Source organism: Mesoplodon bidens (genome assembly GCF_964165515.1).
Source record: "Mesoplodon bidens genome assembly, chromosome: 2".
Taxonomy (NCBI): Eukaryota; Metazoa; Chordata; class Mammalia; order Artiodactyla; family Ziphiidae; genus Mesoplodon; species Mesoplodon bidens.
Window position 1 is genome coordinate 77144970 of NC_138177.1, and position 27867 is coordinate 77172836.

The following is a 27867-nucleotide window of genomic DNA, read 5'->3' on the forward strand; positions in this document are numbered from 1 at the left end:
CCAGGGGAGACTGAACCATACCTACCTGCTAGTGTTGGGGGGTGTCCTGCAGAGGCAGAGGGTGGCTGTGGCTCACGGTGGGGACAAGGACACTGGCAACAGAAGTCCTGGGAAGTCCTCTCTGGAGTCCTTCCTATTGGACTCTGCTCCCTCTCAGGGCATGAGAACTCCCCATTCTGATCTCCCAACTCTATTTAATTGAGGTTTCTGTTCATTATTTACAAAACTTTAAGTGTAAGGGAAATATGAAGCAAAATAAATAGACCAGGGGATTTTCACTAATTTTGACCCTGAAAACAGGGTTCTGGTCTTCATTCCTCTCCTAACTGACTCTGGGAAAATCTTTTCATATCTGGGGTGGCTGTTTTCTAACTGGTAATGCAGACATACCAAAGTTTATGAGAAATTAATATATGTCTACACTACTAACACAACTTATATGCATGTATAACAATCTGCAAACTAAGAAGTTTGTATTACTAGACGATCTCCAACTACCTACCAGCTCTGAGTTTATTATTTTGCTTCTAAATGAGACATTAATTACAGTAAAGCTAACACTGTCCCCACAGACATAGCACAGTGGAAACATCTAGGTAGGAGACTGCTAGGGCAGCTGGTTTCCTGAAGACATAGGAACTGTAAAGCGTGAATGCAGTATGCGGTAGATCCAGTAACAAAATCAAAAGTTAGAAAACAATCAGAAATTAATCTGACTAATTAAATGGCCGTTGAGAACACTTTGGTCACTGTAAGACGGCTATGTATATCGGGAATGCTTAGCACATGCAGTTAACCTTCCCCGGCTGACATGCGGCTTTTCTGGCTGAGACGAGTCCTTCAGGCTCTCGGAGTTCCCAGCGCACCTTGCGCTGCTCTTGGCGGGAAAGGTGACCCCGACCAAAGGTCAAAAGTCTACTGTCTCGCCTCCGCTGGCTACCGTTGAAGGAAGGCGCAAGCGCATCGGGCAAAGCGCGTGCCACGTCGTGCCTCTCTCCTGGTCGCTGCCGCCGGACCCTCAGACGGTACATAATACATGTTTGTTTTCTTTGTTAACTTTCTTTCCCTTTTCTTTTATTCTTTTGCTTTTTAATGTCTTTTCCTGTTACCTCCCACCTACTTTTAAGTTTCTTAACGTCTTAACGGTGAAACATTCGGGGGAGGGGGAAAATGTATACCTACTTTTCACAGAGGTTCTTGAGAATAGGTGAGCTCTGGCGTCTGGTCTAGAATTATCACGATAAATTTGAATGTTTACAGTAAATAGACTCTTCTGTGAAGTCTTCTAGATGAATTGTCTGGTTAAGAAAGATGAAATTGGAACCAAAAAAATCGAAACTTACTTCAAAATATCAAAGAATTGAGAAAAATCAGTCCAAAATATCTAGAATATTTTCTGTTGCTCTTTTATGGTTGTTCCACAGAATAGGACAGTGTGTTATATCCAGAGCTATGCTCAAGTTCAGGGGAGGAAAGTTACCTGATTTGGTCATTTTGAAACTACAAATTTAGAACAAAAATTAAGATTATTTTAAAGGATTTGGCAGGGGTAGTTTTTCATTACCTACCTGTGCAATGTTGTCAATGTTTGAATACTGTGAAGAAAAATAGAAGATTATGCTTTTTAAAACAGGTCTTTTAAAGAGCTTTCTTAATAACACTTTTATGTGAGGGTTGCTAATCAAATGGTTTAAAATTAGCACTTTACTCAAAAGAGTTCTATAGCAAAGTGAATCTGTTTTTGAAGATTCTATTTTAAGTTAAAAAAAATCCTGTCATTTAGTCACATAAAATGCTTTCTGACTTTACATATAGTAAACCAAATTAGTGATAAAAATAAGATCTGAAGTTAAAGCTTGTATTTGTGTCACAAGGTTGAATTAAAGAAAATACTTTATCAGAGGATGGCCACTACACAATTGCAGAGAACCCCCATGGTATGATTTCTTGTATTTTTTTTACAATCTTGTATTTTAATATATTTTAATTTAGCTAATTTTATTGTTTCTTGAAGTCTCACCTATTTTTATGTTTGAAAGTTAGAGTCAACTCTTTGAGGGTTTAATGATATCAGTAAAGTCAATGTTTTAAGAATGAAGATATTTGCTAAACTAAGTTGAATTAATGGAGAATTCTTTTGGATGCTTGATTCATTGTATTAAATTGCTGGTTCAAATTCAGTTCACATTAGGTATCAATGAATGCTATTAGGTTCCTTTGATGAAATTATCACTAATAGCAGTCCGCTCCTAGAAAATGAATTTTTATGCCCCACAGACAAAGATAAGATTGTCTTCCCTTCACAGATCTTGCATTACAGTTACCTGTGTTAAACCCAGTCAGTGACTAAAGAGAAATATCAGTGTTACCTATCCATCCTATCCTATTATGCAGTTACAGACAGTTAACCTGCAAGGGATTTCTAACACGATTCTTAAGCACTTTTTGCATGTTACCTTTAGGCTGCTACCCTGCAAACACCCTCACATTTTAGAAGCCACTCTGATTTTGGGGGGATTACTAACTGCTATGGTTAAGAATTCTTTGGGAAAGTACCATGCTTATGCAAAAAATTAGATCTACTTTTATCAGGAAGACTGTATTTTTAGTAAATCTAAATAAAATGTTTTAATTTCCCTTGAATTTAGAGTGCGTTGGTATTTCCCAGTAAGATATCAACTGAGCAGCAGTCTTTAATGTTAGTGAAGAGGCTTCTAGCAGTTTCAATATCCTGTATCACGTATTTGAGAGGAATATTCCCAGAATGTGCTTATGGAACAAGATATCTAGATGGTAATATAATGTTTATTTAAAGACTTTCTTTAAAGATGTTATTTTTATTTTGGCTTGCTCTAAAATGATAATTTTTGACTTAGAGATTTTGTTTTTATAATGACAGCTTTATTGAGATATGATTCGCATATCTAACAATTCACTCATTTAAAGTACACAATTCATTGATTTTGGGTATATTCACCACAGTCAGTTTTAGAACATTTCATCACCTTAAAAGGAAACACCATACCCATTAAGTCACTCTCCACTTCTCCCATTTCCCAGTCCTAGGCAACCACCCATCTGCTTTCTGTCTTTATGGATTTGCCTATTCTAGTCATTTCAAATAAATGAAATCATACAATATGTGGTCCTTTGTGACTGGCTTCTTTCACTTGGTATAATGTTTTTAAGGTTCATCCCTTTTGTAGCATGGATTAGTACTTCATTTTTTATGGCCGAATAATATTCCATTATATGAATATACCACATTTTATTTATCCACTCATCAGTTGATGAACATTGGGTTGTTTCCACTTTTTGGCTATTATAAATAATGCCACATTCCTGTACAAGTTTTTGTGTGGACATCTAAGTGATTTTTTTAAAGTATATTCAATACCTTTGAAAGCTCTTAATCATAAAAATTTCCCTTAATCTCTCAAGTATAATATCACCTGACATTATTCTTATAATGATGAAGTAAATAGTAAAAGCATCCTATTTATAGCCTCCTACAGTGGTAGTGTATGTTCTTGTGTTATTTTAAAGAAGTAAAAGTAATAGAGCCAGTTTATACTATAATACTAACTTATTGCCTAACACATAATGTATACCTAACATTGTACACCAACTCTGTGGGCAATATGTTAAGCACCATGTTATGTATGATATCTTGTTAGTTCACATTACAGACTTATGAGTTAGATATTATTCCTATTTTTCTGATAAGGAACCTGAGACTGAGAGACCTCATCCTTTCCACTATATTACTTGTTGCTTCCTTACAGGGCTCTGTCTGATAGCCTGTTAACTTCTTGGCCTTTTACAAGTACTTTACTGGGATAAGAGTCCATAGCAAATATGCTAAGACTCTTGGATAACAATGGCATGAAAGTGTTATATCTAAGTGTCTATAGCTTTTAAAATGGAAAAATTTTTTCTACCCATCAACATGCATCCTAATCATTATGATGCCATTTTATAATAAGAATAAAAAGATTATTTGTTTCCATGTAAACTTTCTTCCTTTAATTATATTAACATCAATCATCTGGAAGTTAATTGCCATTAATAATAAACCTGTAATACACAGCTGAAGAAAATAATCTTCATTTAAATTTCTAGTTGTTTGCTAATCTTAAGTAGCTCTATATTCATATCATTATTTTTGCATTTAGATCTGTGTGTCAAAATTCTGAGAGAAGAGGAGAATTGTCCAGGGTCTACACAGTTAGTGAAGTGGTAAGTGAAATACCTAATGAAGAAAATTATTTTTTCTTAAATCACATTTTTTTGTGCTTTGGATACCTTTAAGTGTTTAACCCAGTTTTAGTGATTCCCTCTTTAACTCTGGATACCATTTTTGCAGGTCTTTGGATTTTTGCATTAAAATTTTACTTTGTTTCATGCTCCATGTGAGCAGGCTTCACTTTCCTATTATTGTTCCTCACAAATAGCTGCCAGATATTTTCTATCTTCCTTTCCTTCCATCTGCTATTGACATTTTATATTTCTGCCACATTGTTTTGTTTTATTATTTAAGCTAGTTAATAAGAATGAAGCTTTAATAATAAAACTGTGTATTATTTAGTAATGAGATAATATGGAGACTTATTAAAAGAACTGTTTTCTGGAAATGCATTCAGTCTAAAAATGAATCCTTGATTATTTTTTAGGCTGTTAGGATGCTATGATGCTTTACAGAAAAAATATGTAAGTCGGTATCTCCTTATCCTTTTTTTCTACAGTTTATATTCTACAGATGTAACAGCTGTTACATGTAGTAAAAGATTAACTTAAACTAACTTGGGCATAGGCCAGTCCAAAGCTGAAAATTTGAATATTTTAAAGACTGATTTTCAACTCATTTAAAGCAAACAGAATTAATATTTAACGAATTTTGCCAAGTTTTGGTTGTTAACACTCATTTGTATTAATAACACATATTAACTTACAAAAACTTAATGAATTAAAAAGTCTTTTAAAATAGTTTATTCATTAGTTTCACATGCCTTCTATAATCATGTTTATACTAATAATTTAAAAAATTATTTCTTCATGAGAGTTCAGAAATAAATTTACATGTAGTCTAGGTTAAATTGTGACAAGCCTTTTTGTATACTTACTTAGCTTATGTTTGTATCAACATATACAAAGAAGTCCAACTCTAAAAAAAATTATGAAAAAGATAAAATTTTATCCATGGTCACCAACCTCCCTCATTAAGACATAATGTATTTAATATTCATTAAATATGGAGTGCCTGCTCTGTGCTAGGCATGTATTCTAGGTAGGAGCTGGGTAAGCTAACAGTGGTCAACAAGACAAAGAGGGTCCCTTCTATAATGGGAAAATAGTCAATAAAACAAGGAAATTAGATAACATCCAATAGTGTTAACTGCCATTAACATTTTAAGAAAAAGTATGTGGCAAGTGGAGAGATGGGGTAACTTTAGATAGGGTAGTCTGAGGAGTTTCTCTGAGGGGGTGATATTTAAGCTGAGACTTGAATTAGAAGAAACCAGCTAGGCACTGATTTTGGGAGAATATTCCTGACAGAGCAGCAAATGCAAAGAGTTGGAGGGGAGTTTGGAGAGTTCAAGGAACAAACAGAAGGCCAGAATGATTAGAGTGTGATGAACAGTGCAAGAGAGCGGCAGGAGATGAACCTGTGGGGATGGACAGGGCCAGAGCATTCAGAGCTGTGTAGGTAAGGAGTTTGGATTTTGGGACTTCCCCGGAGGTCCAGTGGTTGTGGTTAAGACTTTGCTTTCCAATACAGCGGGTGCGGGTTCAATCCCTGATTAGGAAGCTAAGATCCCACATGCCTCTGGGCCAAAAAACCAAAACATAAAACAGAAGCAATATTGTAACAAATTCAATAAAGAGTTTAAAAAATGGTCCAAATCAAAAAAAAGAAAAAAAAAGTCTTTTAAAAAAAAGAGTTTGGATTTTATTTTAGGTGTAAATAAAAGCCATTTGAAGGTTTTGAGTAGAAATGTAACATTATTTGATTTATATTCTAAATTAAAAGAAAAATCTCTCTGAACTGCTACTTAGAGAATGTACTGTAGAAGGACAATAAGATTGGAATTAAGGAGAATGACACTTAATCCATTACTACAGTACTGATAAAAAATAATGGTGGCTTAGACCAGGATGGCAAAGGAGAAAAATGAGAAGATTCAGGATATATCTGGCAGAACTGACTGGACTTGTTGACGATTGGTTCTGGAGTATAAGGAAAAGATCCAAATCAAGGATGACTCAGATTTTGGCAGATTACTTGAGTGAATGATATCCTGTGATTCTCTTTTCCTATAGTCTCCAGATCCTCTTCCATTTACTAAATGAGCAGGGCCCTGAACTCTCTTTTTCTCTTTTCAAAATCAGTTCTCATATTGGTAATACTTAATGTGTTATTTCACAATATATATTTTCCTTGTAACTGGCAGTAATGCCCCTGTTTGCTTAAGTTAGTGATATGAATTTCAACCTTCAGTAAGTCAACTAGAAATAGATATTTTGGGGAATAGAGAAAGATATCTGAGGTACTGCTTTACCTGCATCATATGAAGTCTATTTAATGCAAGATTATTTTTATTAGGAATAAATGTTGAAATAGGACCAAGAATTCTTATGGTCTATCATGCACAAATATTTTATAGAATAAAAATAAGATTCTTATAAACTACTATGTATAAAATAAATAAGCTATAAGGATATATTGTATAGCACAGGGAATATAGCCAATATTTTATAATAACTATAAATGGAGTATAACATTTAAAAATTGTGAGTCACTATGTTGTACACCTGAAACATATAATATTTAAACTATGATAATAAAAATTTAATTAATTAAAAAAAATAATAAGATTTTTGTTCTTTGTTATGTTTCAGCTAAGATTGGTTGTTCTAGCTGTAAGTATTTTTAAATTGTATATTCTTTTTTAAAGACTGTCAAATTCAGCCTTGCTTAATTAAATAACATTAAAACCACCTATTGATCATGTCACTTGATACAAACTACTGATCTATTCAATGGAAAAGTAGCTAATATTTTGAGGGGGTCATTTTGTATTTTGTTTTACTGAATTCATTTAATATTTTAGTCTAAACATCCAATTTAGTTCTCCTTGAATACTTAGCCTCTACAATTTACTAAATTATAAATTATTTTTAAATAGGTATACACTAATCCAGAAGACCCTCAGGTAAGTATGCTTAAGTTAGTAAAAAAACATAATGCCAAAAATAAAACCGTAATGCCTCTAATATCTATAAGTAACCTAAAAATATAATATAATAATATCCAGTGCTTTTAACTGTGCTTTTATCAATGCACTTTCACATATATTTTCAAAATTTGAACCTCATAAAGACTTTTTTTAGGTAAGACAAGGCTTGTATTGTTATCTTTAAACAGATTAATACACTTACCACAAGAGAGATTACGTGACTGAGCCTAGGCCACACAGACAAACCATTAGAAATAACCTAAATCTCCTGACTTCTGGTTCTTTGCAATATTTTTTAATTATATTCTTTTTTTAGAATTATAAAATGTTTGAGTTTGAGGAAAAATAAGATACTCATCCTTAATCTTTGAATATTCACCCCAATCCAGTCACATCTACCTGTTCATCTGACAATTAAAGGAAAGAAAGGGTTATAATAAATGAAAGGGAAAACCAGAGGACAAGAAACAAAGGGGAAAGATCTACTGAGTGCTTACTATTCCTAGGCTCTGTTCTTTGGGGTTTCATGTGCATTATCTCATTTATTCATTATAACCATCATGAGGTAATATATCATTATCATCTCCACTTTATAGATGAGGAAACCTAGACACAAGGTTTCTTGTGTAAGGTCATAGTGGCAGAACCAGAATTTGGACCTAAGAAGGCCAGTTCATGATCTGAGTGCTTACCCATTACACTATAGCTGTTACAATATCGTGTTTCATTCAGTCATGGAGAAGCAGATTTTTAAAAAAGAAAGAGAAAGCTAACCCCATCCCTAAGTGAGCAATGGAATATAAAGAAAGCAATAAAAGTATTAGAGCTTCAAGAGAGCTAGGAATATCTTTTCTTTGATACTACAAATTAAGCCTACAATTAATGCTTAATATATGCCCATGGTGACAAAATCATATGGGTAAAGGCTATGAATTATTTGATTGCTCAGAAACTAACTGTTCAGAAAATGTACAGAAAATGTACATCTGAAGATGTTTTATAGTTGCACATTTTTTCTTTCAGTAAAAGAGCAACATTGCTGGTGCACTAATATTTATTGAATGCTTAGTGTGCCAGATACTTTATTAGGGGCTCTATATAAATTATCCCATTTGAGAAATATTCATAGGCACCAATGAGATAGGTACTATTTTCAACCCCTTTTATTAGCTGGGGAAACTGAGACTTAGGGGGCTTAAATGACTTGCTTGTGGTTACCAAGGATTGAAGCCCTGTGCTTAGTCATTCTGCTGGAGGAAGAGATGTGCTGCCTCTCTCACCTGCCTGCTAAGGAGTTCCTTCCCTCTGGTATGTAAAACATACATTGCAATGACTGAGGGAATAACTATCTCTCCAACACTGAAGCCCCAAATCCCAGACCCTTGGAATTGACTATTAGGACTGGAAAATTTCAATGGACGAATAGGGATTAACATGCAGAAAAAATTATTAAATAAATGGTGAGTCATACAAAAGCTATATATAGCTACTTGGCCACTGGTACTGTATATCAGATTCATAACTGCAGTATTTTCTATTTAAGACAATTTCAGAATGTTACCAGTTTAAATTCAAGTACACCAGTAATGGACCAATCATGGACTTCATAAGGTATTGTTCTATAGTTTTATTTTTGTATTACAGATTACCACTTATTAATACTATATAGCTAAACTTCAGGAATAATTCTGAAACTTCTCAAACATCCCCAATTAACCATCAAGGATATAAAATATCCTTGGAGTGGCTGCAAGCCAGAATTCTGTGGCTAATTATATACTGTTTTGATTGTGAAACAGAGCCAAAGAATAGGAAAGCGACTGTATGCTTAAGTTATTAGAAATACAATAAAGGGCTTCCCTGGTGGTGCAGTGGTTAAGAATCCGCCTGACAGTGCAGGGGACACGGGTTCAATCCCTGGTCCAGGAAGATCCCACATGCCACGGAGCAACTAAGCCCATGTGCCGCAACTACTGAGCCTGCTTTCTAGAGCCTGTGGGCCACAACTACTGAGCCCGCGTGCCACAACTACTGAAGCCTGCGTGCCTAGAGCCCGTGTTCCACAAGAGAACCCACCGCAATGAGAAGCTCACGCACCGCAACGAAGAGTAGCCCCTGCTCACTGCAACCAGAGAAAAGCCCGCGCACAGCAATGAAGACCCAGTGCAGCCAAAAATAAAACAAATAAATTTTAAAAATTAAAAAAAAGAAATACAATAAAAGTCCATCATTTGTTTCCTTTAAACGTCTTGTATAAAATGCATATTAATTTAATATATGTAAATTAGTTTATAATAATAATATTAACAGTGATATTAATTTTTATAATAGTGGCATTAAAACACATTATATCACAATTTTTAACTTAACAACTTAATGCTTTAATGGGAATAAGAATCTCAAGTAGTAAAATGTGAAGTTATGTTATTAGAAGCCATGGGTACTATAAAAGAAATTAATGTGCGATTCTCTTCCAGTAAAAACCAAAGCGGTGAATCTAGTATGTCATCTGCTGACACCAAGAAAGCAAGTATTCTTCTCATTCGCAAGATTTATATTCTAATGCAAAATCTGGAACCTTTACCTAATGATGTTTGTTTGACCATGAAACTTTTTTACTACGATGAAGGTACTATTTCCAGTTCATCCTGTTTCAGTTGGTATCTGTATATTTTCTTGTCATTGAAACAGTTTCCATCCCAAATGTTTGTAAGCACCTAAATTGTTATATATTTTTTGAAATTATAAAATTTATATTTAATATCAGTATTTGAAAAAATATACACAACTTCTCCAGTGGTCTGAACATGTCCATGTGAAGTTCAACCTCATTCATAACTAAGGAAGTGAAGCAATGAGATACCATTTTTCAGTTATCAGATCAGTAAAACTTGTAAAATCATTGTTGACAAGGGTGTGGGAGTAAGCAGGTATTTTTGTATACTTTTGAGGGAATGTATATAGGTGCCATGTAACATTTTAAGAGGACAGTTTGGCAGTATCAAAATTTGGCACATTCTCTTTAATCCAGAAATTCTGTAGCTAGACGAGTATATTGGAAATATACTTAGACAACTTTGCAAGGTTATATGTTTATGAGGATTTTCATAATGTATTGGTTAAACTAGGAACAAACTGGAAACAACCTTGAGTTGTTTATTGGAGAACTGAGTAAATAAATTGTGGTGCATCTATATAATAGTGCTGTGCAAGCTATTTAAAAGAATGTGCTGATAAATTGTTATCCAAAAAATATTAAAAACAGATTAAAGGGGCTTCCCTGGTGGCGCAGTCGTTGAGAATCTGCCTGCTAATGCAGGGGACACGGGTTCAAGCCCTGGTCTGGGAAGATCCCACATGCCGTGGAGCAACTAGGCCCCTGAGCCACAACTACTGAGCCTGCGTGTCTGGAGCCTTTGCTCCGCAACAAGAGAGGCCATGATAGTGAGAGGCCCGCACACCATGATGAAGAGTGGCCCCCACTTGCCACAACTAGAGAAAGCCCTCGCACAGAAACGAAGACCCAACACAGCAAAATTAATTAATTAATTAATAAACTCCTACCCCCAACATCTTAAAAAAAAAAAACATTAAAAAGTGATGTTAAAGTGCTTCCCTGGTGGCACAGTGGTTAAGAATCCGCCTGCCAATGCAGGGGACACGGGTTCGAGCCCTGGCCTGGGCAGATCCCACATGCCATGGAGCACCTAAGCCCATGCTCCACAACTACTGAAGCCCGTGTGCTGTGCTCCGCAATAAGAGAAGCCACTGCAATGAGAAGCCCGCACACTGCAATGAAGACCCAACGCAGCCAAAGATAAAAATAAATTAAATAAATTTTTTTTAAAAAATGATGTTAAAAACAGCTAGGTACAGAAGAGTATGACCTCATTTGTGTTTTTTAAGGAGATATACATGTATTTATTATATAATGTAAATATTTATTATATAAATATATAAAATATTATATACTTTACATGCATCGTATCTTCTAGAAGAACATAAAGCATCAACAATACTAACTAACATTTATTGAATACTTAACTCTGTGCCAGTTCTGTTCTGAGTATTTTACAGACTTTAAACCACAGTGACCCTATGAGGTAGGTACTAGTATTTACCCCACTTGACAGATGAGGAAACCAAATCAAGGATGACAAGTAGTTTCCTCAAGGTCACGTAGTCAGTCAAGTGTAGGGAAAAAAGTTTACCTTTAAGGAATAAAATAGGAACTTGGAGATAGTAGGAGAGTGATTTTTACTTTTTATTATATGTCCTTCTATACTATTTGAAATTTCTTTAATCTGCATATATTTTATAATAATAAAAATTAATGTATTTTCTTCAATTTCATGAACAGCACAGTTTATACTTACTTTTCTGCAGTTACACCCCCAGATTACCAGCCTCCTGGTTTTAAGGATGGTGATTGTGAAGGAGTGATATTTGAAGGGGAGCCTATATACTTAAATGTGGGAGAAATCCCAACACCTTTTCACACCTTCAAAGTAAAAGTGACCACTGAGAAAGAACGAATGGAAAATATTGATTCAACAATATTATCACCAAAACAATTAAAAACACCACTTCAAAAAATTCTTATGGACAAAGATGATTTCAGAGATGAACAGGAGCATTACATAAGTGTAAGTATATTCAAAGAGTTATGAAGAACAAGAGTAATGAATGTTTGATTCAATTCTGAGGACTTTAATAGCTATAAATATTTATTACAATCATAAACTCAAGTTTGGAAGGGACCTTAAAGAAGGTTAAGGTTTGTGGTTTTAAAACTTTTTACCTGGATGCAAACAACATTACTCTCAGAAATTTAAAAGCACAACTACTGTGAATGAAGTAGGGAATGGTCCTGGAGGCCCAGCCACTCACCACCTCACCTACCCTCATGGTGGACTCTGAGGAAACCCCTTGGTCTGGAGCGTAATTTGAAAACCACGGAATTCCCTGGTGGTTCAGTGTTTAGGACTCAGCGCTTTCACTGCCAGGGCCTGGGTTCAGTCCCTCGTTGGGGAACTAAGATCCCGCGGCGCGAACAAAAAAAAAAGAAAAGAAGATCAATGAACTACTCCAATCCCCCAACTAATGCTGGAATCTTTTCTACCATACAATACCCCTACTAGGTGCTCATGCTTGAATTTCTTCAGGACCTGGAAATTCAGTGTCCTGAAGCAGCTTGGAAGTTCCTGGAAGGCAGGAAAAGTGTCTTATCTTTTTAATCCTCCTGTCCCTAACGCTTAGATTTACGGAATTCATTCACAGTATTGGTTGAATGAATGGATGAATTGAAGTATAAAAAAAGCTTTTTTTGTTATAGCCTCACTCCCAGAAAATCTTTCATCATTAATATAATTTTTCTTTAATCTCATCTTTGTTATTTTTTCTCATCTCATTTTATTCTAAATTATGACCACAGTTCTTATGTATAGAGACTGACTATTCTGATTTAGGCTCTGTGGCCACATCCTTACAAGTAGAAAATTCAGTTTTTAACCAATTCAGTCAAAGAAGAAGGAATTTTCTTCCTAAAACCTAAATCCCAATCTTGCCTTATAAACAAATATGGCTGGGATTTATGAAGCATTCTTTAAAATATTTAAAGCTCTTTGACAAATGTCACAAAGGGAATAATAATTATAGACATTAAACCTTTGCTATTTCTACCATACCATAACTGTGCTTATCCTTCCCCAACTCCCTGAAGAGGGTTGGGTCATATTCAGAGTTTATGCTAATATCTATACAGAAATTCCAGAGCTACAGAAGCAGTAGCTTGTTGTGTGACCATGTCTAATTCAGTGCTCTCAAACAATAGTAAGAACTAAGTGTTCTTAGAACCATCATACATTTTTGAGAAAGTTGTATATTTTTATCATCTGCCTTAAAGCAACCCTGCAAAGTAAAAAAAAAAAATAGGATTTTATACTTTGGATAAATAAGTTACCTTATTATAGTAATTATAGGGCCACTTTATTTCTAGCAAGTGTAAGGTCGTTGTAGTGTTATGTTATATTTAACCTTCACATAAAACAAATTTGTTCGTAAATATTCTACCCAGTTGTTTTAGTTTCTTTTTGAAATGTGTCCATCTTTTTCCTTCATGTAATTATGTAGGATAATTTTGACATTGAAACTAAAATGGAAGAGCAGAAGAAAAAACCTGGATCTTCTGAACTTGGAGGTGAGGAGTTAATGAAAATGTAAATTAATTCACTTCCAATTCAATCTTATACCATTTTAAGTTTTTTTTTTTTTAACAGAACCAGGTGTAGTTTGTGAAGAAGATGAAACTATGAGGTCTAAAGAAAGTCCAGATCTTTCAATTTCTCATTCTCAGGTATAAATTTGACAGTTCTATCTCACTTCTAATTTGATTTTTTTCAAAAGACAGGTGCTTATATGCTTATTTAGTTATTTCTCAGATTTTCTTATATTCTAGGTCTTTTAGAAGAAAATTAGGTATTAAGAATGCTTATTAATAAAATTTGAGAATTATACATTGAAAAGTTTTGAGTATATTATTGGTTGATTTGTTTAGTAATGAACCTAAATACTGTTCAGAGAATCTCAGAATTTCAGAGCTAAATAAAATCTTAAGCAATTATTAACTCCACCACTCTTTGTATTTACAAATAGACTATATAATACATTTTTGTTGCCTTGGAGCAGAACATGTTTAATTTTGTTTTCTACACACAGTAAAATCCTGAAATAACATTTAGATGAAATCAACATGAAAATAATGGGACTGATGATTGTCTGCCTTCCTTTGCGCAGCCCTTCTCCAAGGGGGGTGGGCTGAAGTTCTTATCTTCTGGAAGAGTGGTGCCTAGTGATAATTTGGGACTTCCTGAATTCAGTGAATTGTCAATTGTGTACAGTGCCAGTTTCACTATCTTTACCTTTGCACTTTTTATGACAGTAAGAATCAACACAAAATTATTGGTTTTCATTAACTCAACATAGCAAGACCCTAAATTTATGTGATTGAATTTTTGACCCCCATTATTGTTATGAAAATTTTTATTATATTATTTTATGTGGTTTTGTGTAATTATTTTCTTTTCTAGTTTGAGCAGGTAGTCAGGAAAACATCTGAACTTGATGTGTCTGAAAGCAAAACAAGAAGTGGAAAAATCTTTCAGAATAAAATGGTAAAAGCATCTCTTTAGATTTGTTTTCCATTCTAACCTTGTAATTTCCCCCCATATTTGAGGTTATTTTGCTTTTAATACTTCATTTATTGGACCAACGTTTGGTAAGCACATACTATGTTTCAGGTACTTTACTAGGTGCTGGAGGTATAACTTGTTCTTAGATGAGAGTCTAGTAATTGGAGGTCAACAAGCAGTGATACAGGGCCATAACAGCAGTCTGAATAGGCTACATAGAGGTACAAAGGAAAGAATGGTTAATTTTACTGAAGGTACAGTAGAGAGAGGAGGGACTTCCCTGGTGGCGCAGTGGCTAAGAATCCGCCTGCCAATGCAGGGGACACAGGTTCAAGCCCTGGTCCAGGAAGATCCCACATTCCCCGGAGCAACTAAGCCCGTGCACCACAACTACTGAGCCTACGCTCTAGAGCCCGCAAGCCACAACTACAGAGCCTACGTGCCACAACTACTGAAGACCGCACGCCTAGAACCCGTGCTCTGCAACGAGAAGCCACCCTAATGAAAAGCCCGCGTGCCGCAACAAAGAGTAGCCCCCGCTTGCCCCAACTAGAGAAAGCCCATGTGCAGCAATGAAGACCCAATGCAGCCAAAAATAAATAAATTTATTTAAAAAATAAATAGAAAGGGGAATCCAGGAAAGGCTTTGAGAAGTGATGCTATCATCCAGACTCCCAAGGAAATTTCCTAGAACACCAAACTGTTCCCGTGTTCTATATTGTAAATGGACTATCTTGTTAATAAGACATTAAAAATGACTGTTTTATGTATATCTTACATAAAGTGAATCTCTTATTTTTTAAGAAAAAAAACCCCACTGCTTTATTTTAGTTTTTGGTATGAGTTGTACTGAATAGAAATTTGTATTTTATTTAGACCCTTAAGTTACTCTCAAAGGTTCAGAGGTGAAGAAAAAGCATTCTGTAAAATGTAAGGAAACAAATAGCACACTCTAACAGTGGTATGCTGGAGCATTTGTTTCCAACTCTTTATTCAGTGACATCATGTTGACAGCTTGAAACTGGACATGATGAGAGATTCATAGCATGGAAATCAGCAAATGCCTCAACCCAGGATTTCTTTCTCCCAGAGAACTGGTTGTTAAACATTTACCAGAACACCACTGATGATAGTGCCATTTTTAGGTATACTTTTTTCCACATTCTCGATGGGAAGTTAGAATTGGTAGAAGGCAGCGTTCAAACTAGTGTGCTGAGAAAAGCAAGAGATAAAAGAATTTCAAAAATTACTACCTCTAGCAGCAAAATGTTCTTCCTAGGCAGCTTCTGTTTAGGATGAGTATCCTTTACTATCCTTTACTCCACCAAAGTACTTCTGTATTTGAGAATAATGACTGAATTATGGTTAGAAAAGGGCAGGAAATGAAAATATTTAATAATATATATACTAAGGAAGTTATCGTTGAAAAGGACATTTCAAGCATCAGAAAATAAATATGTACTTTTAAAGAATAATACTATGACAGCTAATAATTTGTCACCATCTAATATTCATTTTAAAAACTGCATATGTAGCATTATTCACAATAGCCAAAAGGTGGGGAAAAAAACCTAAATGTTTGTAACAGATGAATGGATAAACAAAATGTGGTATTCATACAGTAGACTATTATTATTCAGCCATAAAAAGGAATGAAGTACCAGTACGTGCTACAACTTGGATGAACCTTAAAATCATTGTTAAGTGAAAGAACCCAGTCACACACACACACACACACACACACACACACACACACACACACTATATCTATCTATCTATCTATATATATATATATATAATATGGTTCCATTTATATGAAAGTCCAGAATAGGGATTTGTATAGAAACAGAAAGTCTTAATGCTGGCGGGAGGATGGGGGAATAGGGGAGTGATGGCTATAAGGGTACAGGATTTCTTTTTGGAGGATGAAAGTGCTGTAAAATTGACTGTGGTGATGGGTGCACAACTCTGTGAATATACTTAAAATCACTTAATTTTGTACACTTTTAAATGGATGAATTGTATGGTATCTGAATTATATCGCAGTAAAGTTGTTTTTTTAAAAACCACATATAGCTGCCTGCGGTTGAAAAAGCATGTTGGTTGTTCTTTGAGAAATAACCAATTAGTAATTATTCTATCTTTTTGGAGGCTAATGGAAATCAACAAGTAAAATCTTCTAAGGAAAGTCGGAAGAGAAGTCAGCTTGAATCTGCGAAAACAGTAAGTCTTATAATAATATATAGGTTGAATAAAATAGCAAGTATCAGAATATCATCACTATAGATTAAATTTAATGATAAATATGATTATATTCCTGGATATACCTCAGAGCTCTGGTATCCAAATCTTGTTTAAATATATTTGATTCTAAAAAATGGGGTGATTTTAAAATAAAATATGCTATATAGTTTATTAATTTTTCCATGTAAACATTTACTATCTTATTCCATGAATGATTTGAAATAGTTGGAGGAATTTATAAAATAAAAATCAATGTCAGGGGACTTCCCTGGTGGCACAGTGGTTAAGAATCCGCCTGCCAATGCAGGGGCCACAGGTTTGATCCCTGGTCTGGGAAGATCCCACATGCCGCGGACCTAAGATCCCACGTGCCGCGGACCAACTAGGTCCGTGCGCCACAACTACTGAGCCTGCACTCTAGAGCCCGTGTGCCACAACTACTGAAGCCCGCGTGCCTAGAGCCCGTGCTCTGCAACAAGAGAAGCCACTGCAATGAGAAGCCCACACACTCCAACTAGAGAAAGCCCATGCGCAGCAACAAAGACCCAATGCAGCCAAAAATAAATAAAAATAAAATAAAATTTTAAAAGATCTATGTCAGGAAAAATATGAAAAGAATGAGAAAATGAGAGTACAAGAATACTGAGGACATTTTATTTATATAGAATTAAAATTGGGCCACAGATTTGATCTGAGCTTTCTAGAGAAAGTAGAAACAAGGTAAGTTACCAAATCCACATGTTCTCTAAAAATATAGCATCTCCTCCTAGTACCTTAGAAGAAAGAAAATTTTCCTGACCTAAATCTTGTAACAGTTGTCTTATATTTGGAACCTTATTTTACCAAATCAGATAATGTATTTGTCATTTCTGAGATAAATATTTATATTTTTTCAACCAGAATTTTTATTATTAGTAGTAGGTTAAAATTAGATAACCGAAAACTTAAGATTATTTTTAGAAATCAAGTGTTAAAGGGGTAATCTCAAAAATATACTAGTTGGTTAATACTGTTTTCAATTTATATATCTTAAGAAGGGAATGGAATAACCTGATATATTAGGTTCTTTAATTTTTCCCCCAGTGTATTAAGCCTTGATTTTTTTATGCAAAATCATAATCCAATTTGTATCATTAGTGAGTTTTACCAGAAAAATAAAAGTTTGATAACTCAGAATCTTGTTAGCAATTTTCCTAATTCACCCTCCCATTCATTCAAGGGTGCATTGAATTTCTAAAATCTATCAGGCACTGCTAAGCACCATATACAAAAACAAAACATGATTTAAATCTTACATGATGCCAAAGTGGAATGTTTCTCTATTTGCAGCTCATTTTTTAATCTCTCCCCCCTCATTCCCCTCAAAATATTTTACTATTTTGAGAACATAATGTCAAATCTATCTTTCTAACTACTCCAACATCCCTAATGAAAACCTTATACTTTGTAAGGCTATACTTTCAGCAGCCATCAGGATATATAAATATGTCAATAATAAAATTTACCTACTTTTAGAGAACCCAGCTATCCTATCTTAGGAAATGGTATGTTAGTTACAATTTTTTAGAAGAAGAAAGGAAAGAAGGAAGGAAGGAAGAGACCTCAGAGACATGAAAAAGCTGAAAAATTAAAGACATTTAAACTGGAAAGTATCTATTCTTAGTAGTTGTTTTCTTTTGACAGATCCTTCGTCACTTTGATTCTTCTAGTCAAGAGTCAGTGCCAAAAAGAAGAAAGCTTAGTGAACCAAAGAAAAATACATAAAAAAATTTTTTCTGCATGTTTGCAAAGTTCTTCACAACATTTAAAGGACATTATATTACTGTTTTAAGGTGTGTTTGCCCTACCTCTGAAAACTTACATGTAGTCTTAAGCAGTTAGTACACTAAAATTAATCCTTAGCTGACTATCATATTGTGATCCTTAATCTTATCTGAGACAAACTCAGGAGAACTTTTGAATAAAAAGTACCAGTGTCATAATTTATTCTGTTAATTATCTACTCAATATTGATCTATCTTCCATTTTGGTGGACACTTCCTTTTAACATATATTAATGTTTAAGGTCCTCTAAAGCCATTTTTTGAAGTAAATAATGTTTATTTGGGTATTAAATTTTGACAGTAATTCACTTTTTACTTATGTTAAAACTATACAATTTAACTGGCTATGTCTGTCATGTTATTAAAACAATGTTCTTCAGGACTTTGATACAGTGTATTAACATGATAATATATAATGTACAATTAAAAATTGGTGCTTTAACTTTTTTAACATTTTTTACTACAAGACAAAATGATTTTAAAGTCTGTCATTTTTGGCAGCATAAATAAAATATTATTCAGCATCTAGACTCTTTCATGGCTTCTAATTTTTATTTAAATAGCAGAAAATTTTTAGGCACTAATTTTGAGATCATTTCAGTAGATGTTACTTTGCAAGAGTTGAGCACACTTTCTAGAACTTTTGAGTGGTAGTGAAAGATACTGTGCTTTTAGTGAGAAACCTGGGACCTGGTTCCAGACTTGACTGTTTTCTGTGCTCTAGAAAAGGAAAGCTTAAAACTTGGTCTGTTTGCCTCTTGCATTTTCAGCAGCCATATTCTAAAAACATACATTATCCATGGGCTTGCCAGTAACAAGCACTAATAGTGAATGTTAGAATGAATGCTATGGTAGAAATGTGCCTATCCTGTTTAATGTAAACCAAGTAAACGTCCACAAACTGACCCAGATCGGGTTTTTCTGGAAAAGGAAAGTTAGGGATAAGCTAACTGTCGAAAACAACCAATTTTTAAATGTTTATGTATTCTTAGCTTTATTGGATCCCAACCCATCTCACCTAATTGTCACAGTACAGTATACCCTGCTACAGTAACACACCTGCTACACTGAGGTTGACCAACAGAAACCTTTGTAGATCGGCAGCTGGTGATAGCTCACCGAACGCTTTGATTGGCCGATTTAATGGGGGTGGGGAGCGCAGCCCTGTTTCCTTTCTCTACCAAGGTTCCTTCATTGGATTGACCAGCTGTCAGGTTGAGCCCAAACCTGCCTCCTTTTGGTGGTGTTTGTCTGGATCGCAACGCAATAGCCGGGCCGGGGGAGAGCCTCCCCTCGTAAGCTCCAATTGGCTGAACTCAACCTTGGAGGTTTCTGATTGGTCCAATGAAGAAACCAAGGTAGGTTGCCTAGTGATCCTGAGGAAGCTGATGTGTTATTCCTTCTGTGCATCGAAGGATCAGGAAGTTTGTTCTCTCTGCGTGGCTGAGAAGTTTTTCACCTACTCGGACGGGGGTGGGGGGTGGGGGTGGGGATAGGTGTCCCCCTGAAATAGAGCGCAAGCTGCAGCCTGAGTTTGGCCGTAACCCAGGAAGTAACGTCAGGTAAGCAACGGGGGAAATATCAATACATTTTCTAACGTCGAAAAAAAAAAAAACAACCTCCAAATGTTTCATTTTGTGGGGAGAGGGAGGTTTTTATTTATTTAATTTTGGGGCCCTTGGGTTTTTTTTTTCAAATAGGGTCTTTAACTAGTAAATGTCCAAGGGCGATTAATTTTTTAAAGAAAATGCCCCATTATTTTTTTGCCCTGAAGATTTAAAGTTTCTTGGATTGGATTAGGATATAAGCTCTATTCACCGTGCCAGATAGGGTTAGTGCCTTTAAGCATTTATTTCATGCTTCTCTTCCTCTTTCACTCTTCTTCCCACCTCCCGCCAAGAATTATTTGAAATATAGCCTTGTACAAAGAATCTTTTGTAAGTCACTTCATTTGTATTTCTTTTTTAAATGTTTACATGTATTTCTGAGTATTCATTTTAATCAGTATATATTTATCGAGCAGTTACAACGTTAAAGACATTGTGCTAGTTGCTATGGAAAATATAAAAATCCAAGAAGACAATATCCCTGCCCTCAAGAAGTTTACAGTTGAGAGACAGCCATACCAAAAGAAAGACTATAATAAATACTTTAAAGGAAGTAAGTATAAATAAAGTTGTGTGGAAGTACAGCTGAGGAGAGACCTATTCTGGCTATGGGACATAGGGGTAATGGAGAAGCAGATTCACTGAAGGCTTTACAGTGGGTCCTCAATAGGACTTTGAAGAATGTGTAGAATTTAGAAAGGAAGGGGAAAGGGAGAGAACTCCAGCCTGTACAAAGGAGAGAGATGGAAAGCATGGACATGTTTGAGAAATGGTTTAACAGTACATAATTGGGAGTAATGGAAGATATTGCTAGAAGATAGAATGGAATCCAGTCACAGAGGCTCTTGAATGCATTCTTTTGGTCTTGAAAAAGCTATTTTCAATAATTGCTGATTTAAAATATTTATTGTATTTCATCTTAAAAACTGACATTTAGATTTATCTAAAGTATGCTAACTTTAAACTTTATCACACGTGGTAGTACAATTTCTCTTGACTGTAGATTTTTAAAACAACCATAGTGCATGATATAAAAGGGCTTTTGCTCTGATTTTTTTTGTACTTGAGAAAGACTCTGCTAATCTTTTAACATTCTCTTACCAGTGCTTTTTGTTGTCAGCTGTTTGTGTATTTGCAATGTGGCTAGCCTAGGGATAGAGATGAAAGTTTTCTAGCTATATGGAATTACTACACATGATCTTCTGAGTGTTATTCTCTAGACTGGTAATCTCCAAAGTGAATGCATGAAATGAGTCATTAGGGTTTGGGAAGGAAATATTAGAACATATATTTCTATTTAGTTTTTCTTAATTTTTTTTACTATTTTTTTGTATGTTTTATAATGAACTTGAATATTTATAGAAATTGCACATAAATTAATGTATGCTCTTTGGAGCTGGATGCTCACAATTTTTTGCTGTTCCATATAATTTAACTTGGGGAGAATCCATCTTGTGAAAGGAATCACAATGATTATGTGATTAGGTTATGCACAAGAAATCAGCAGGCTTAAAAGTGGGTCCGTTCTACTGGTCTTTAGAATTAATGATTTGATTTCTTGTCAATGCCTCCACTGGAGTTCAACCTATTGTACTTTGGAAAAGATATTGTTATCCACCTAATTTTTTCTGGCCATTACTCTTTCCTTTCTTTATTTAAGTTTGTAAATATTTCTTACCTGTATACATTTTTAGTATGCATGTATGAATATCTAGATGTTTATTTACATAAGCACACATATAGATATTTTTTCATCACCCCCTCCAGAGACAGGTAAGAATGACCACTTTAACTCACCGGGCCCGTCGTACAGAAGGAGGGAAGAACTCTGAAAAGAAGGTGGAAAGTGAGGAAGACACTAATCAAGACAGAAGTCAAGACAATGAGGACACTGAAGACTCTAAGGATATCCGCCTCACGCTTATGGAAGAAGTATTGCTCCTGGGACTAAAAGATAAAGAGGTAATGCAATTGGATTTGCTAGGCTGTCTCAAAGACTTAAATATTGGAATGTTTTTAGGAAGTAATCTGATAAAATATTTTCATTAATACCAAATTGGCCTTAGAATTGTGCTTCAGCCATCTAGGGGATGGGGGAGTTTGGGAGGGTGGTTGATACTTGGAGGGTAAAATCCAGAAGTATAATTACTTGAAGTATAATTTAATTACAAAATTACTCCAGAATTTTAGAAGATATAACACAGTGTAAAGTGTTTGTACTTGTAGTTTCCCAAGTGAGATTGATGGTGAAATAACCTCTTATTAAACTAAGAAAGAGGGCTCAACATTGAAGTCTTCTTGAGCTTTGGGGAGAAAAGTCTTTTAAATGAGAAGACAAGGAACATGTATGATTAGCTGTCTTACAAAAATAAACGGGGTTGGTTTCTTATAATACAGAAGAATAACTTTTATTCTATTCTGTGTATCTTTATTTTTATTTTTATTAGTTGTTTTGGACAAGCAGAACAGCTATTTTTTTAAAAAATATTTATTTATTTATTTATTTGGCTGTGCCGGGTCTTAGTTGCAGCATGTGGGATCTTTGTTGCTGCCTGCAGGATCTTTAATTGAGGGCATGTGAGATCTTTAATTGCAGCATGAAAACCTTAGTTGTGGCCTGTGGGATCTAGTTCCCTGACCAGGAACCTGGGCCCCTTGCACTGGGAGCGAGGAGTCTTAACCACTGGACCACCAGGGAAGTCCCTCTATTCTGTGGATTTTTAGAAGTTAAATATCAACAATTGATGAGGATTATTTTAGAAAATGTTTTAAAATTAATTACAGCTTTCCCTTTTTTCTAATTTTTCCCTTATTAACAGAACATCTATTTTATAATGAAATTAGTCGAGATAGCAAATCTTGTGATACAACCAAATATTTTCTTGGCTTTTCTACTAGTTGAGTATACATTATCCTTCACTTGTAATTTAACTTTTTATTGTGTTTTCCCATCACTTTCTTTGCTAATGAAGAGGTTATAAAAATATACAAATAGGGGCTTCCCTGGTGGTCCAGTGGTTAAGACTCCACACTTCCAAAGTAGGGGGCGAGGGTTTGATCCCTGGTTGGGGAACTAAGATCCCACATGCTGTGCAGCGCAGCCAAAAAAAAAAAAAGGATATACAAATAATATTTTAAACAATCTACTTCCTTGTTAAGAAGACTTTGGTGAGTACAAAAAGAGGCATATTTATTATTGGCCTCAGTTTTGAAAACTTATCAAATTAAAATGTTACTTTATATTAAAAAAATACTAAATGTGGCTTTGATCATTGTTCTTAGAAATGAATTGTTTACATACATCTAGTAATATCTCTTCTTTTCTACATTGACTCCTCAACTTGAGAATACCCTTATTTTAGTTTAGTTTAGTTTAGTTTTTCTTTACCACTTTTCCCTTCTCTGATTTTTGTCATGTCAAATTACCAACTTAAACAGAAATTACAAGACTTGTTATAGCCTGTGTATTATTAAAACTAACGTTAGAGGGCTTCCCTGGTGGCGCGTTGAGAGTCCGCCTGCTAATGCAGGGGACACGGGTTCGTGCCCCGGTCTGGGAGGATCCCACATGCCGCGGAGCGGCTGGGCCCGTAAGCCATGGCCGCTGAGCCTGCGCGTCCGGAGCCTGTGCTCTGCAACGGGAAAGGCCACAACAGTGAGAGGCCCGCGTACCGCAAAAAAAAAAAAAAAAAAAAACTAACGTTAGAGACATGCCCATGTGTACTTGGCCAAGATGCAAATATATCATAAAATCTTGCCCGGGAGTATATTTTCCTGTTTGCTGAGAAAGTTGATGAGGCTCTAGTTTTATAAAAGTCAAATAAATGAAAAAGCAAAACTGACTCTCTAAGAGAAAGTCAGAGTAGGTCTGAAGATTAGGTGGTATAAATACTATTTTGAGATGTTATACGGTGCCTAGGAAACATTCACTCACTAAAACAGAAGAGCATACTGTATCTAAAAAGCTGTTTTGTTTGTTTTAGTTTTGAATAGGAATGATTAATTTCCTGCTGAACCTAGGTACTAGAATTTCTGCTCCTGTTCTGTAGCGAAACTGCCTTTGGACTTGTCTTTGTGTGTTTCTAAATTTATAATAGTTAATATAAACTTAAGGAAATAGGATAAAAAAGGAGCTTGTTTAGAGCTATGATCATAGTGCGTATTCAACATATTGGTGAAATACTGTGTAAAGATGGGTAGATAATATCCACCTTTTGAATTGTTTGAATTTTATTTTTGGTGATAGCTGATAAATTAAGTTTTTAGCTTTCAGTTGGCTCAGAAAGAATGAGAAATGATAAATCCTTAGGCGTACATAAATAGGAGAGGTCAAACCTTCTGATTTATTAAAGTAGTAATAGTTGTTACAAAATGCCAGTTACATAACTTTCTCTAAAAAATACTACATTGATTTCCAGCTCAACTTATTTTCTTCTTGTTTCTCAAACCACTTGTTGATTTATTTAATCAATGTTTAATGTGCTTAGCATTATACAAATACTAAGGTAAATATAAAATAGTATAATATATTGTCCCTGTCCTCAAGAAACTTGCATTCTAGCTGGGGAAACAAATAATACATCTTTTTAAAACTTAAGTAACCCAAAGCTCCATCAACAGAAGAGTGGATAAAAATGAATCATTCATTTATTTAAATGAGTATAAATATATTTTCTATATAGAATGAAAATGAACATTGTTAGAAAACATGTATGATTCTCATATATGTTCAGTAAAGGAAGCCAGACACAAAAGAATACATATTGTATGATTATGTGTATATAAAATTCAAAAAGCTAAACTATGTTATCTGGGATTGCATATTTAGGTGGTAAAACATACAGAAAAGCAAGAAGGGGATTACCATAGTTGTTAGGGTAGTGAGGAGCAGGTGAGGAGGGGAGTTTTAGTGATTAGACAAGAGCATGAAGGGGTTTCTGGGTGCTAACAGTTTTCTATTTCTCTACTTGGGGAACGTTTCATGGATATGCACTTAGGGATAAATCACTGAGCTTTTCACTTTTGTGTACTCTTCTGTGTGTGCGTTATATTTCACAATTCAAAAGATTTTTAAAGAAGTAAACGACAACTAAAAAACAGCAAGTGTTTCCAAGTTAGAACAGTAAGAGCAGAGGAAGTTAGAGGGAGGAGAGATCATCATAAGCGGAAATAATCTGGGGAAGAACAGAAGGCAGTAAAACCAGCTGGGCCTGTAAGAATGGATAGGATTTACATAAATGGAAGAAGGGAAAGGAGCACATTCTGGATGAGTGAGCAAAGGTTTCATGAGCTTGATGAATTTGGGAGATAATTGAGTACCAGTATGACTGAAGTAGATGGTGTTTTTAGAAAACCATGAGATTCAGAATTGACAAATTAGACTCAGATCAGAGTAGGAATGATTTTAAGTGCCAGACGAAACTTAGACTCTTTCCTTTAAGTAAAAGGGGAGCAGCCTGATGAAAACAGCAACGTCCATTTCATTTTTGTATCCAATTGAAGGATATTTTTGCTCTATGTTCTTTGTGAGTATATGTTTTGATATGTATGTAATTTCTTGTTTTTTCATGGTTTATTTGTGACATGTCAAAAAAATTGCCAAATGTTAAACTTTGCATCCCAATGTCTCAAAGTTAACTTTTGCTGAAGAGTTTCATAAAGTTTAAAGTATAGAACCTAATGCTATAATTTTTTAAATTATGTTTTAAAAAGTCTATACGTAGAAAATAACATAATGAGACTAATATTTCAAGAATTGTAAGCCTAGAAAAAAATGACAGCAGGTCATATAGTCAGATTGCTTGTGAAATATTACTGTCATCCTTTCTTAAGAGTCTCCTGAGTAGTAGCTGCCAGAGACTGGTTTAAAATACTAAGCTTCATTGTCTTGTGAAATAATCAAGAAATTTTTATGTTGAAGAGTCTAACTTTTCAAATACATTTAAAATTAGATGTTACCTCAGTTCAATAACACTGACCTCAACTGAGAAAATTAAACTTGAGCACCAGCCTGACCAAAATAAAATAGATTTATTTCCTGTTGAAATCAAGATCCTGTTTATTTGTCACTATTGCCTTTGTTAAGAGTTTTGATATAGATATTTGTATTGATTCATGGACAGTTAATGCTTTAATTAAATTACTAATATATTTAAAACTTCTTCTTTATGAAAATCTTTATAATTAAGTTACCTGTAATAGGAGTGAACCTACTAATGCTTTTGACTTTTGGCCATAATCTTTTAAATTTGGATAGTGTTTTTTAACCCTCTTCCCTTCCTTGCAAAGCTCTTGCTTAATAATGCCATTTATTGAGTGCTTACTAAGCACTGTGACATAAAAGCTTTTCACCATATTTCTCATGTCACTGGAGTAAAAATCAACAAGAAGTATTGTTCATTGGTATTAGGGAAATATATTTTCATTCATTTGTTTAGTCACCAAAAATTCATTGAATGTCTCATATATGTCAAGTGCTGAATATTAGAAGAGAACAAAAACAATAGTCCCTGCTTTTGAGATTACTTATAGTCTAGTGGCTGGAGAAGTTAGGAGGGGGTCAGGAAAGTCAGTGGACTGTTGGAGTACAGTGCGATATATGCATAACTGTGTTCTGAGTACTGAGGGAACAAAGAAAGGCATCTAACTTGAATGGGTGTGGAAAGTAGTAGGTGGGAGAGAGAAGGAGAAGAGATACTGGGAAAGACTTGTGGGAGGGGATAACTCTTAACCTGAATTCTGAAGATAAGCAAGAGTTAGTCTGTGAAGAGAGACAGTTTCTAGGAAAAAAGAACATGAGCTGGATGTTTGTAATAATTTCAGTGATTTGCAGCTAGAAAAATCACAAATATTTGAAAGGATCCCATCTCCTTTAAATGAACTCATGTTTTGAAACAAGTACCAGAGCTGGACATCCAGTTGTGTGTTTTATTGTTTAACTTTTCAAAAATTGTGAAATACAGCACATTCAAAAAAGTTTATAAAACACATATGTAGGGGCTTCCCTGGTGGCGCAGTGGTTGAGAGTCTGCCTGCCGATGCAGGGGACGCGGGTTCGTGCCCCGGTCTGGGAAGATCCCACATGCCGCGGAGCGCCTGGGCCCGTGAGCCATGGCCACTGAGCCTGCGCGTCCGGAGCCTGTGCTCCACAACTGGAGAGACCACAGCAGTGAGAGGCCTGCGTATCGCCAAAAAAACCAAAAACAAACAAACAAAAAACACATATGTAAAATTTAACAAGCAATTTTAAAGCAAACACTCATGTAACCACCATCAGTAGAACATTGTCAGAATCCTGGAGGCATCATGTTTTGCCCTTCCCTAATCACATGCTGTCCTACCTCCCTGTAGTTTTAACATGTGATTATATCCCTAAACAATATATTTTAGTTTTGCCTGTTTTTAAACTTTATGTTTTGGGATTAATACTGTCATGTATTCTTTTGTCCAATATGTTTGAAATTCATCCATGTTGTTGTATATAATTTAATTCAGTTTATTGCAATATAGTATTTCATTATATGAATATATGACCATTCATTCTACTGGTAGATGGACATTCAGGAGTCCATTATGAATAGTGCTGCTAACAATACTCTTGTACTTACCAATTATGTTCTTTCAAACAATGTCACTATTCATACATATATAAAAATGATAAACTGAATAAAACTTTCATTTTAAATTATAAATATAAAATATGTTAATGCTAAGCTTTTCAAGCTTACTAATGATCCTTCATCAGTTATAATTTATTCATTGTAAT

The 27867-nt window shown here is 34.9% G+C and overlaps 2 protein-coding genes across 4 annotated transcripts in view; both read left to right on the top strand.

Moving 5' to 3' along the window:
* Nucleotides 1–1880: 1880 nt before the first annotated feature.
* HORMAD1 (HORMA domain containing 1) lies at nucleotides 1881–18436 on the top strand (the record flags this gene model as incomplete). The annotated part of the gene is made up of 14 exons (XM_081224171.1): nucleotides 1881–1937; nucleotides 2649–2793; nucleotides 4176–4239; nucleotides 4674–4710; nucleotides 6901–6921; nucleotides 7188–7214; nucleotides 8782–8849; nucleotides 9716–9867; nucleotides 11625–11884; nucleotides 13371–13437; nucleotides 13517–13593; nucleotides 14327–14410; nucleotides 16580–16651; nucleotides 18356–18436. The coding sequence occupies exons 1-14, from the start codon at nucleotides 1905–1907 to the stop codon at nucleotides 18434–18436; spliced, it is 1188 nt and encodes a 395-aa protein (XP_081080297.1). The 5' UTR covers nucleotides 1881–1904.
* Nucleotides 18437–19870: 1434 nt separating this feature from the next.
* The window catches only part of GOLPH3L (golgi phosphoprotein 3 like), a 42271-nt gene continuing 34274 nt past the window's right edge, over nucleotides 19871–27867 (top strand). The window contains exons 1-3 of one of the 3 annotated variants that reach the window (XM_081226295.1): nucleotides 19873–20057; nucleotides 20519–20655; nucleotides 21870–22064. In XM_081226295.1, the coding sequence (XP_081082421.1) occupies nucleotides 21882–22064 (183 nt within the window). In that variant the 5' untranslated portion in view covers nucleotides 19873–20057; nucleotides 20519–20655; nucleotides 21870–21881. Of the gene's footprint in view, nucleotides 20058–20518; nucleotides 20656–21869; nucleotides 22065–27867 lie in introns of all 3 variants that reach the window. The other 2 variants (XM_081226296.1, XM_081226294.1) reach the window with 2 other exon arrangements.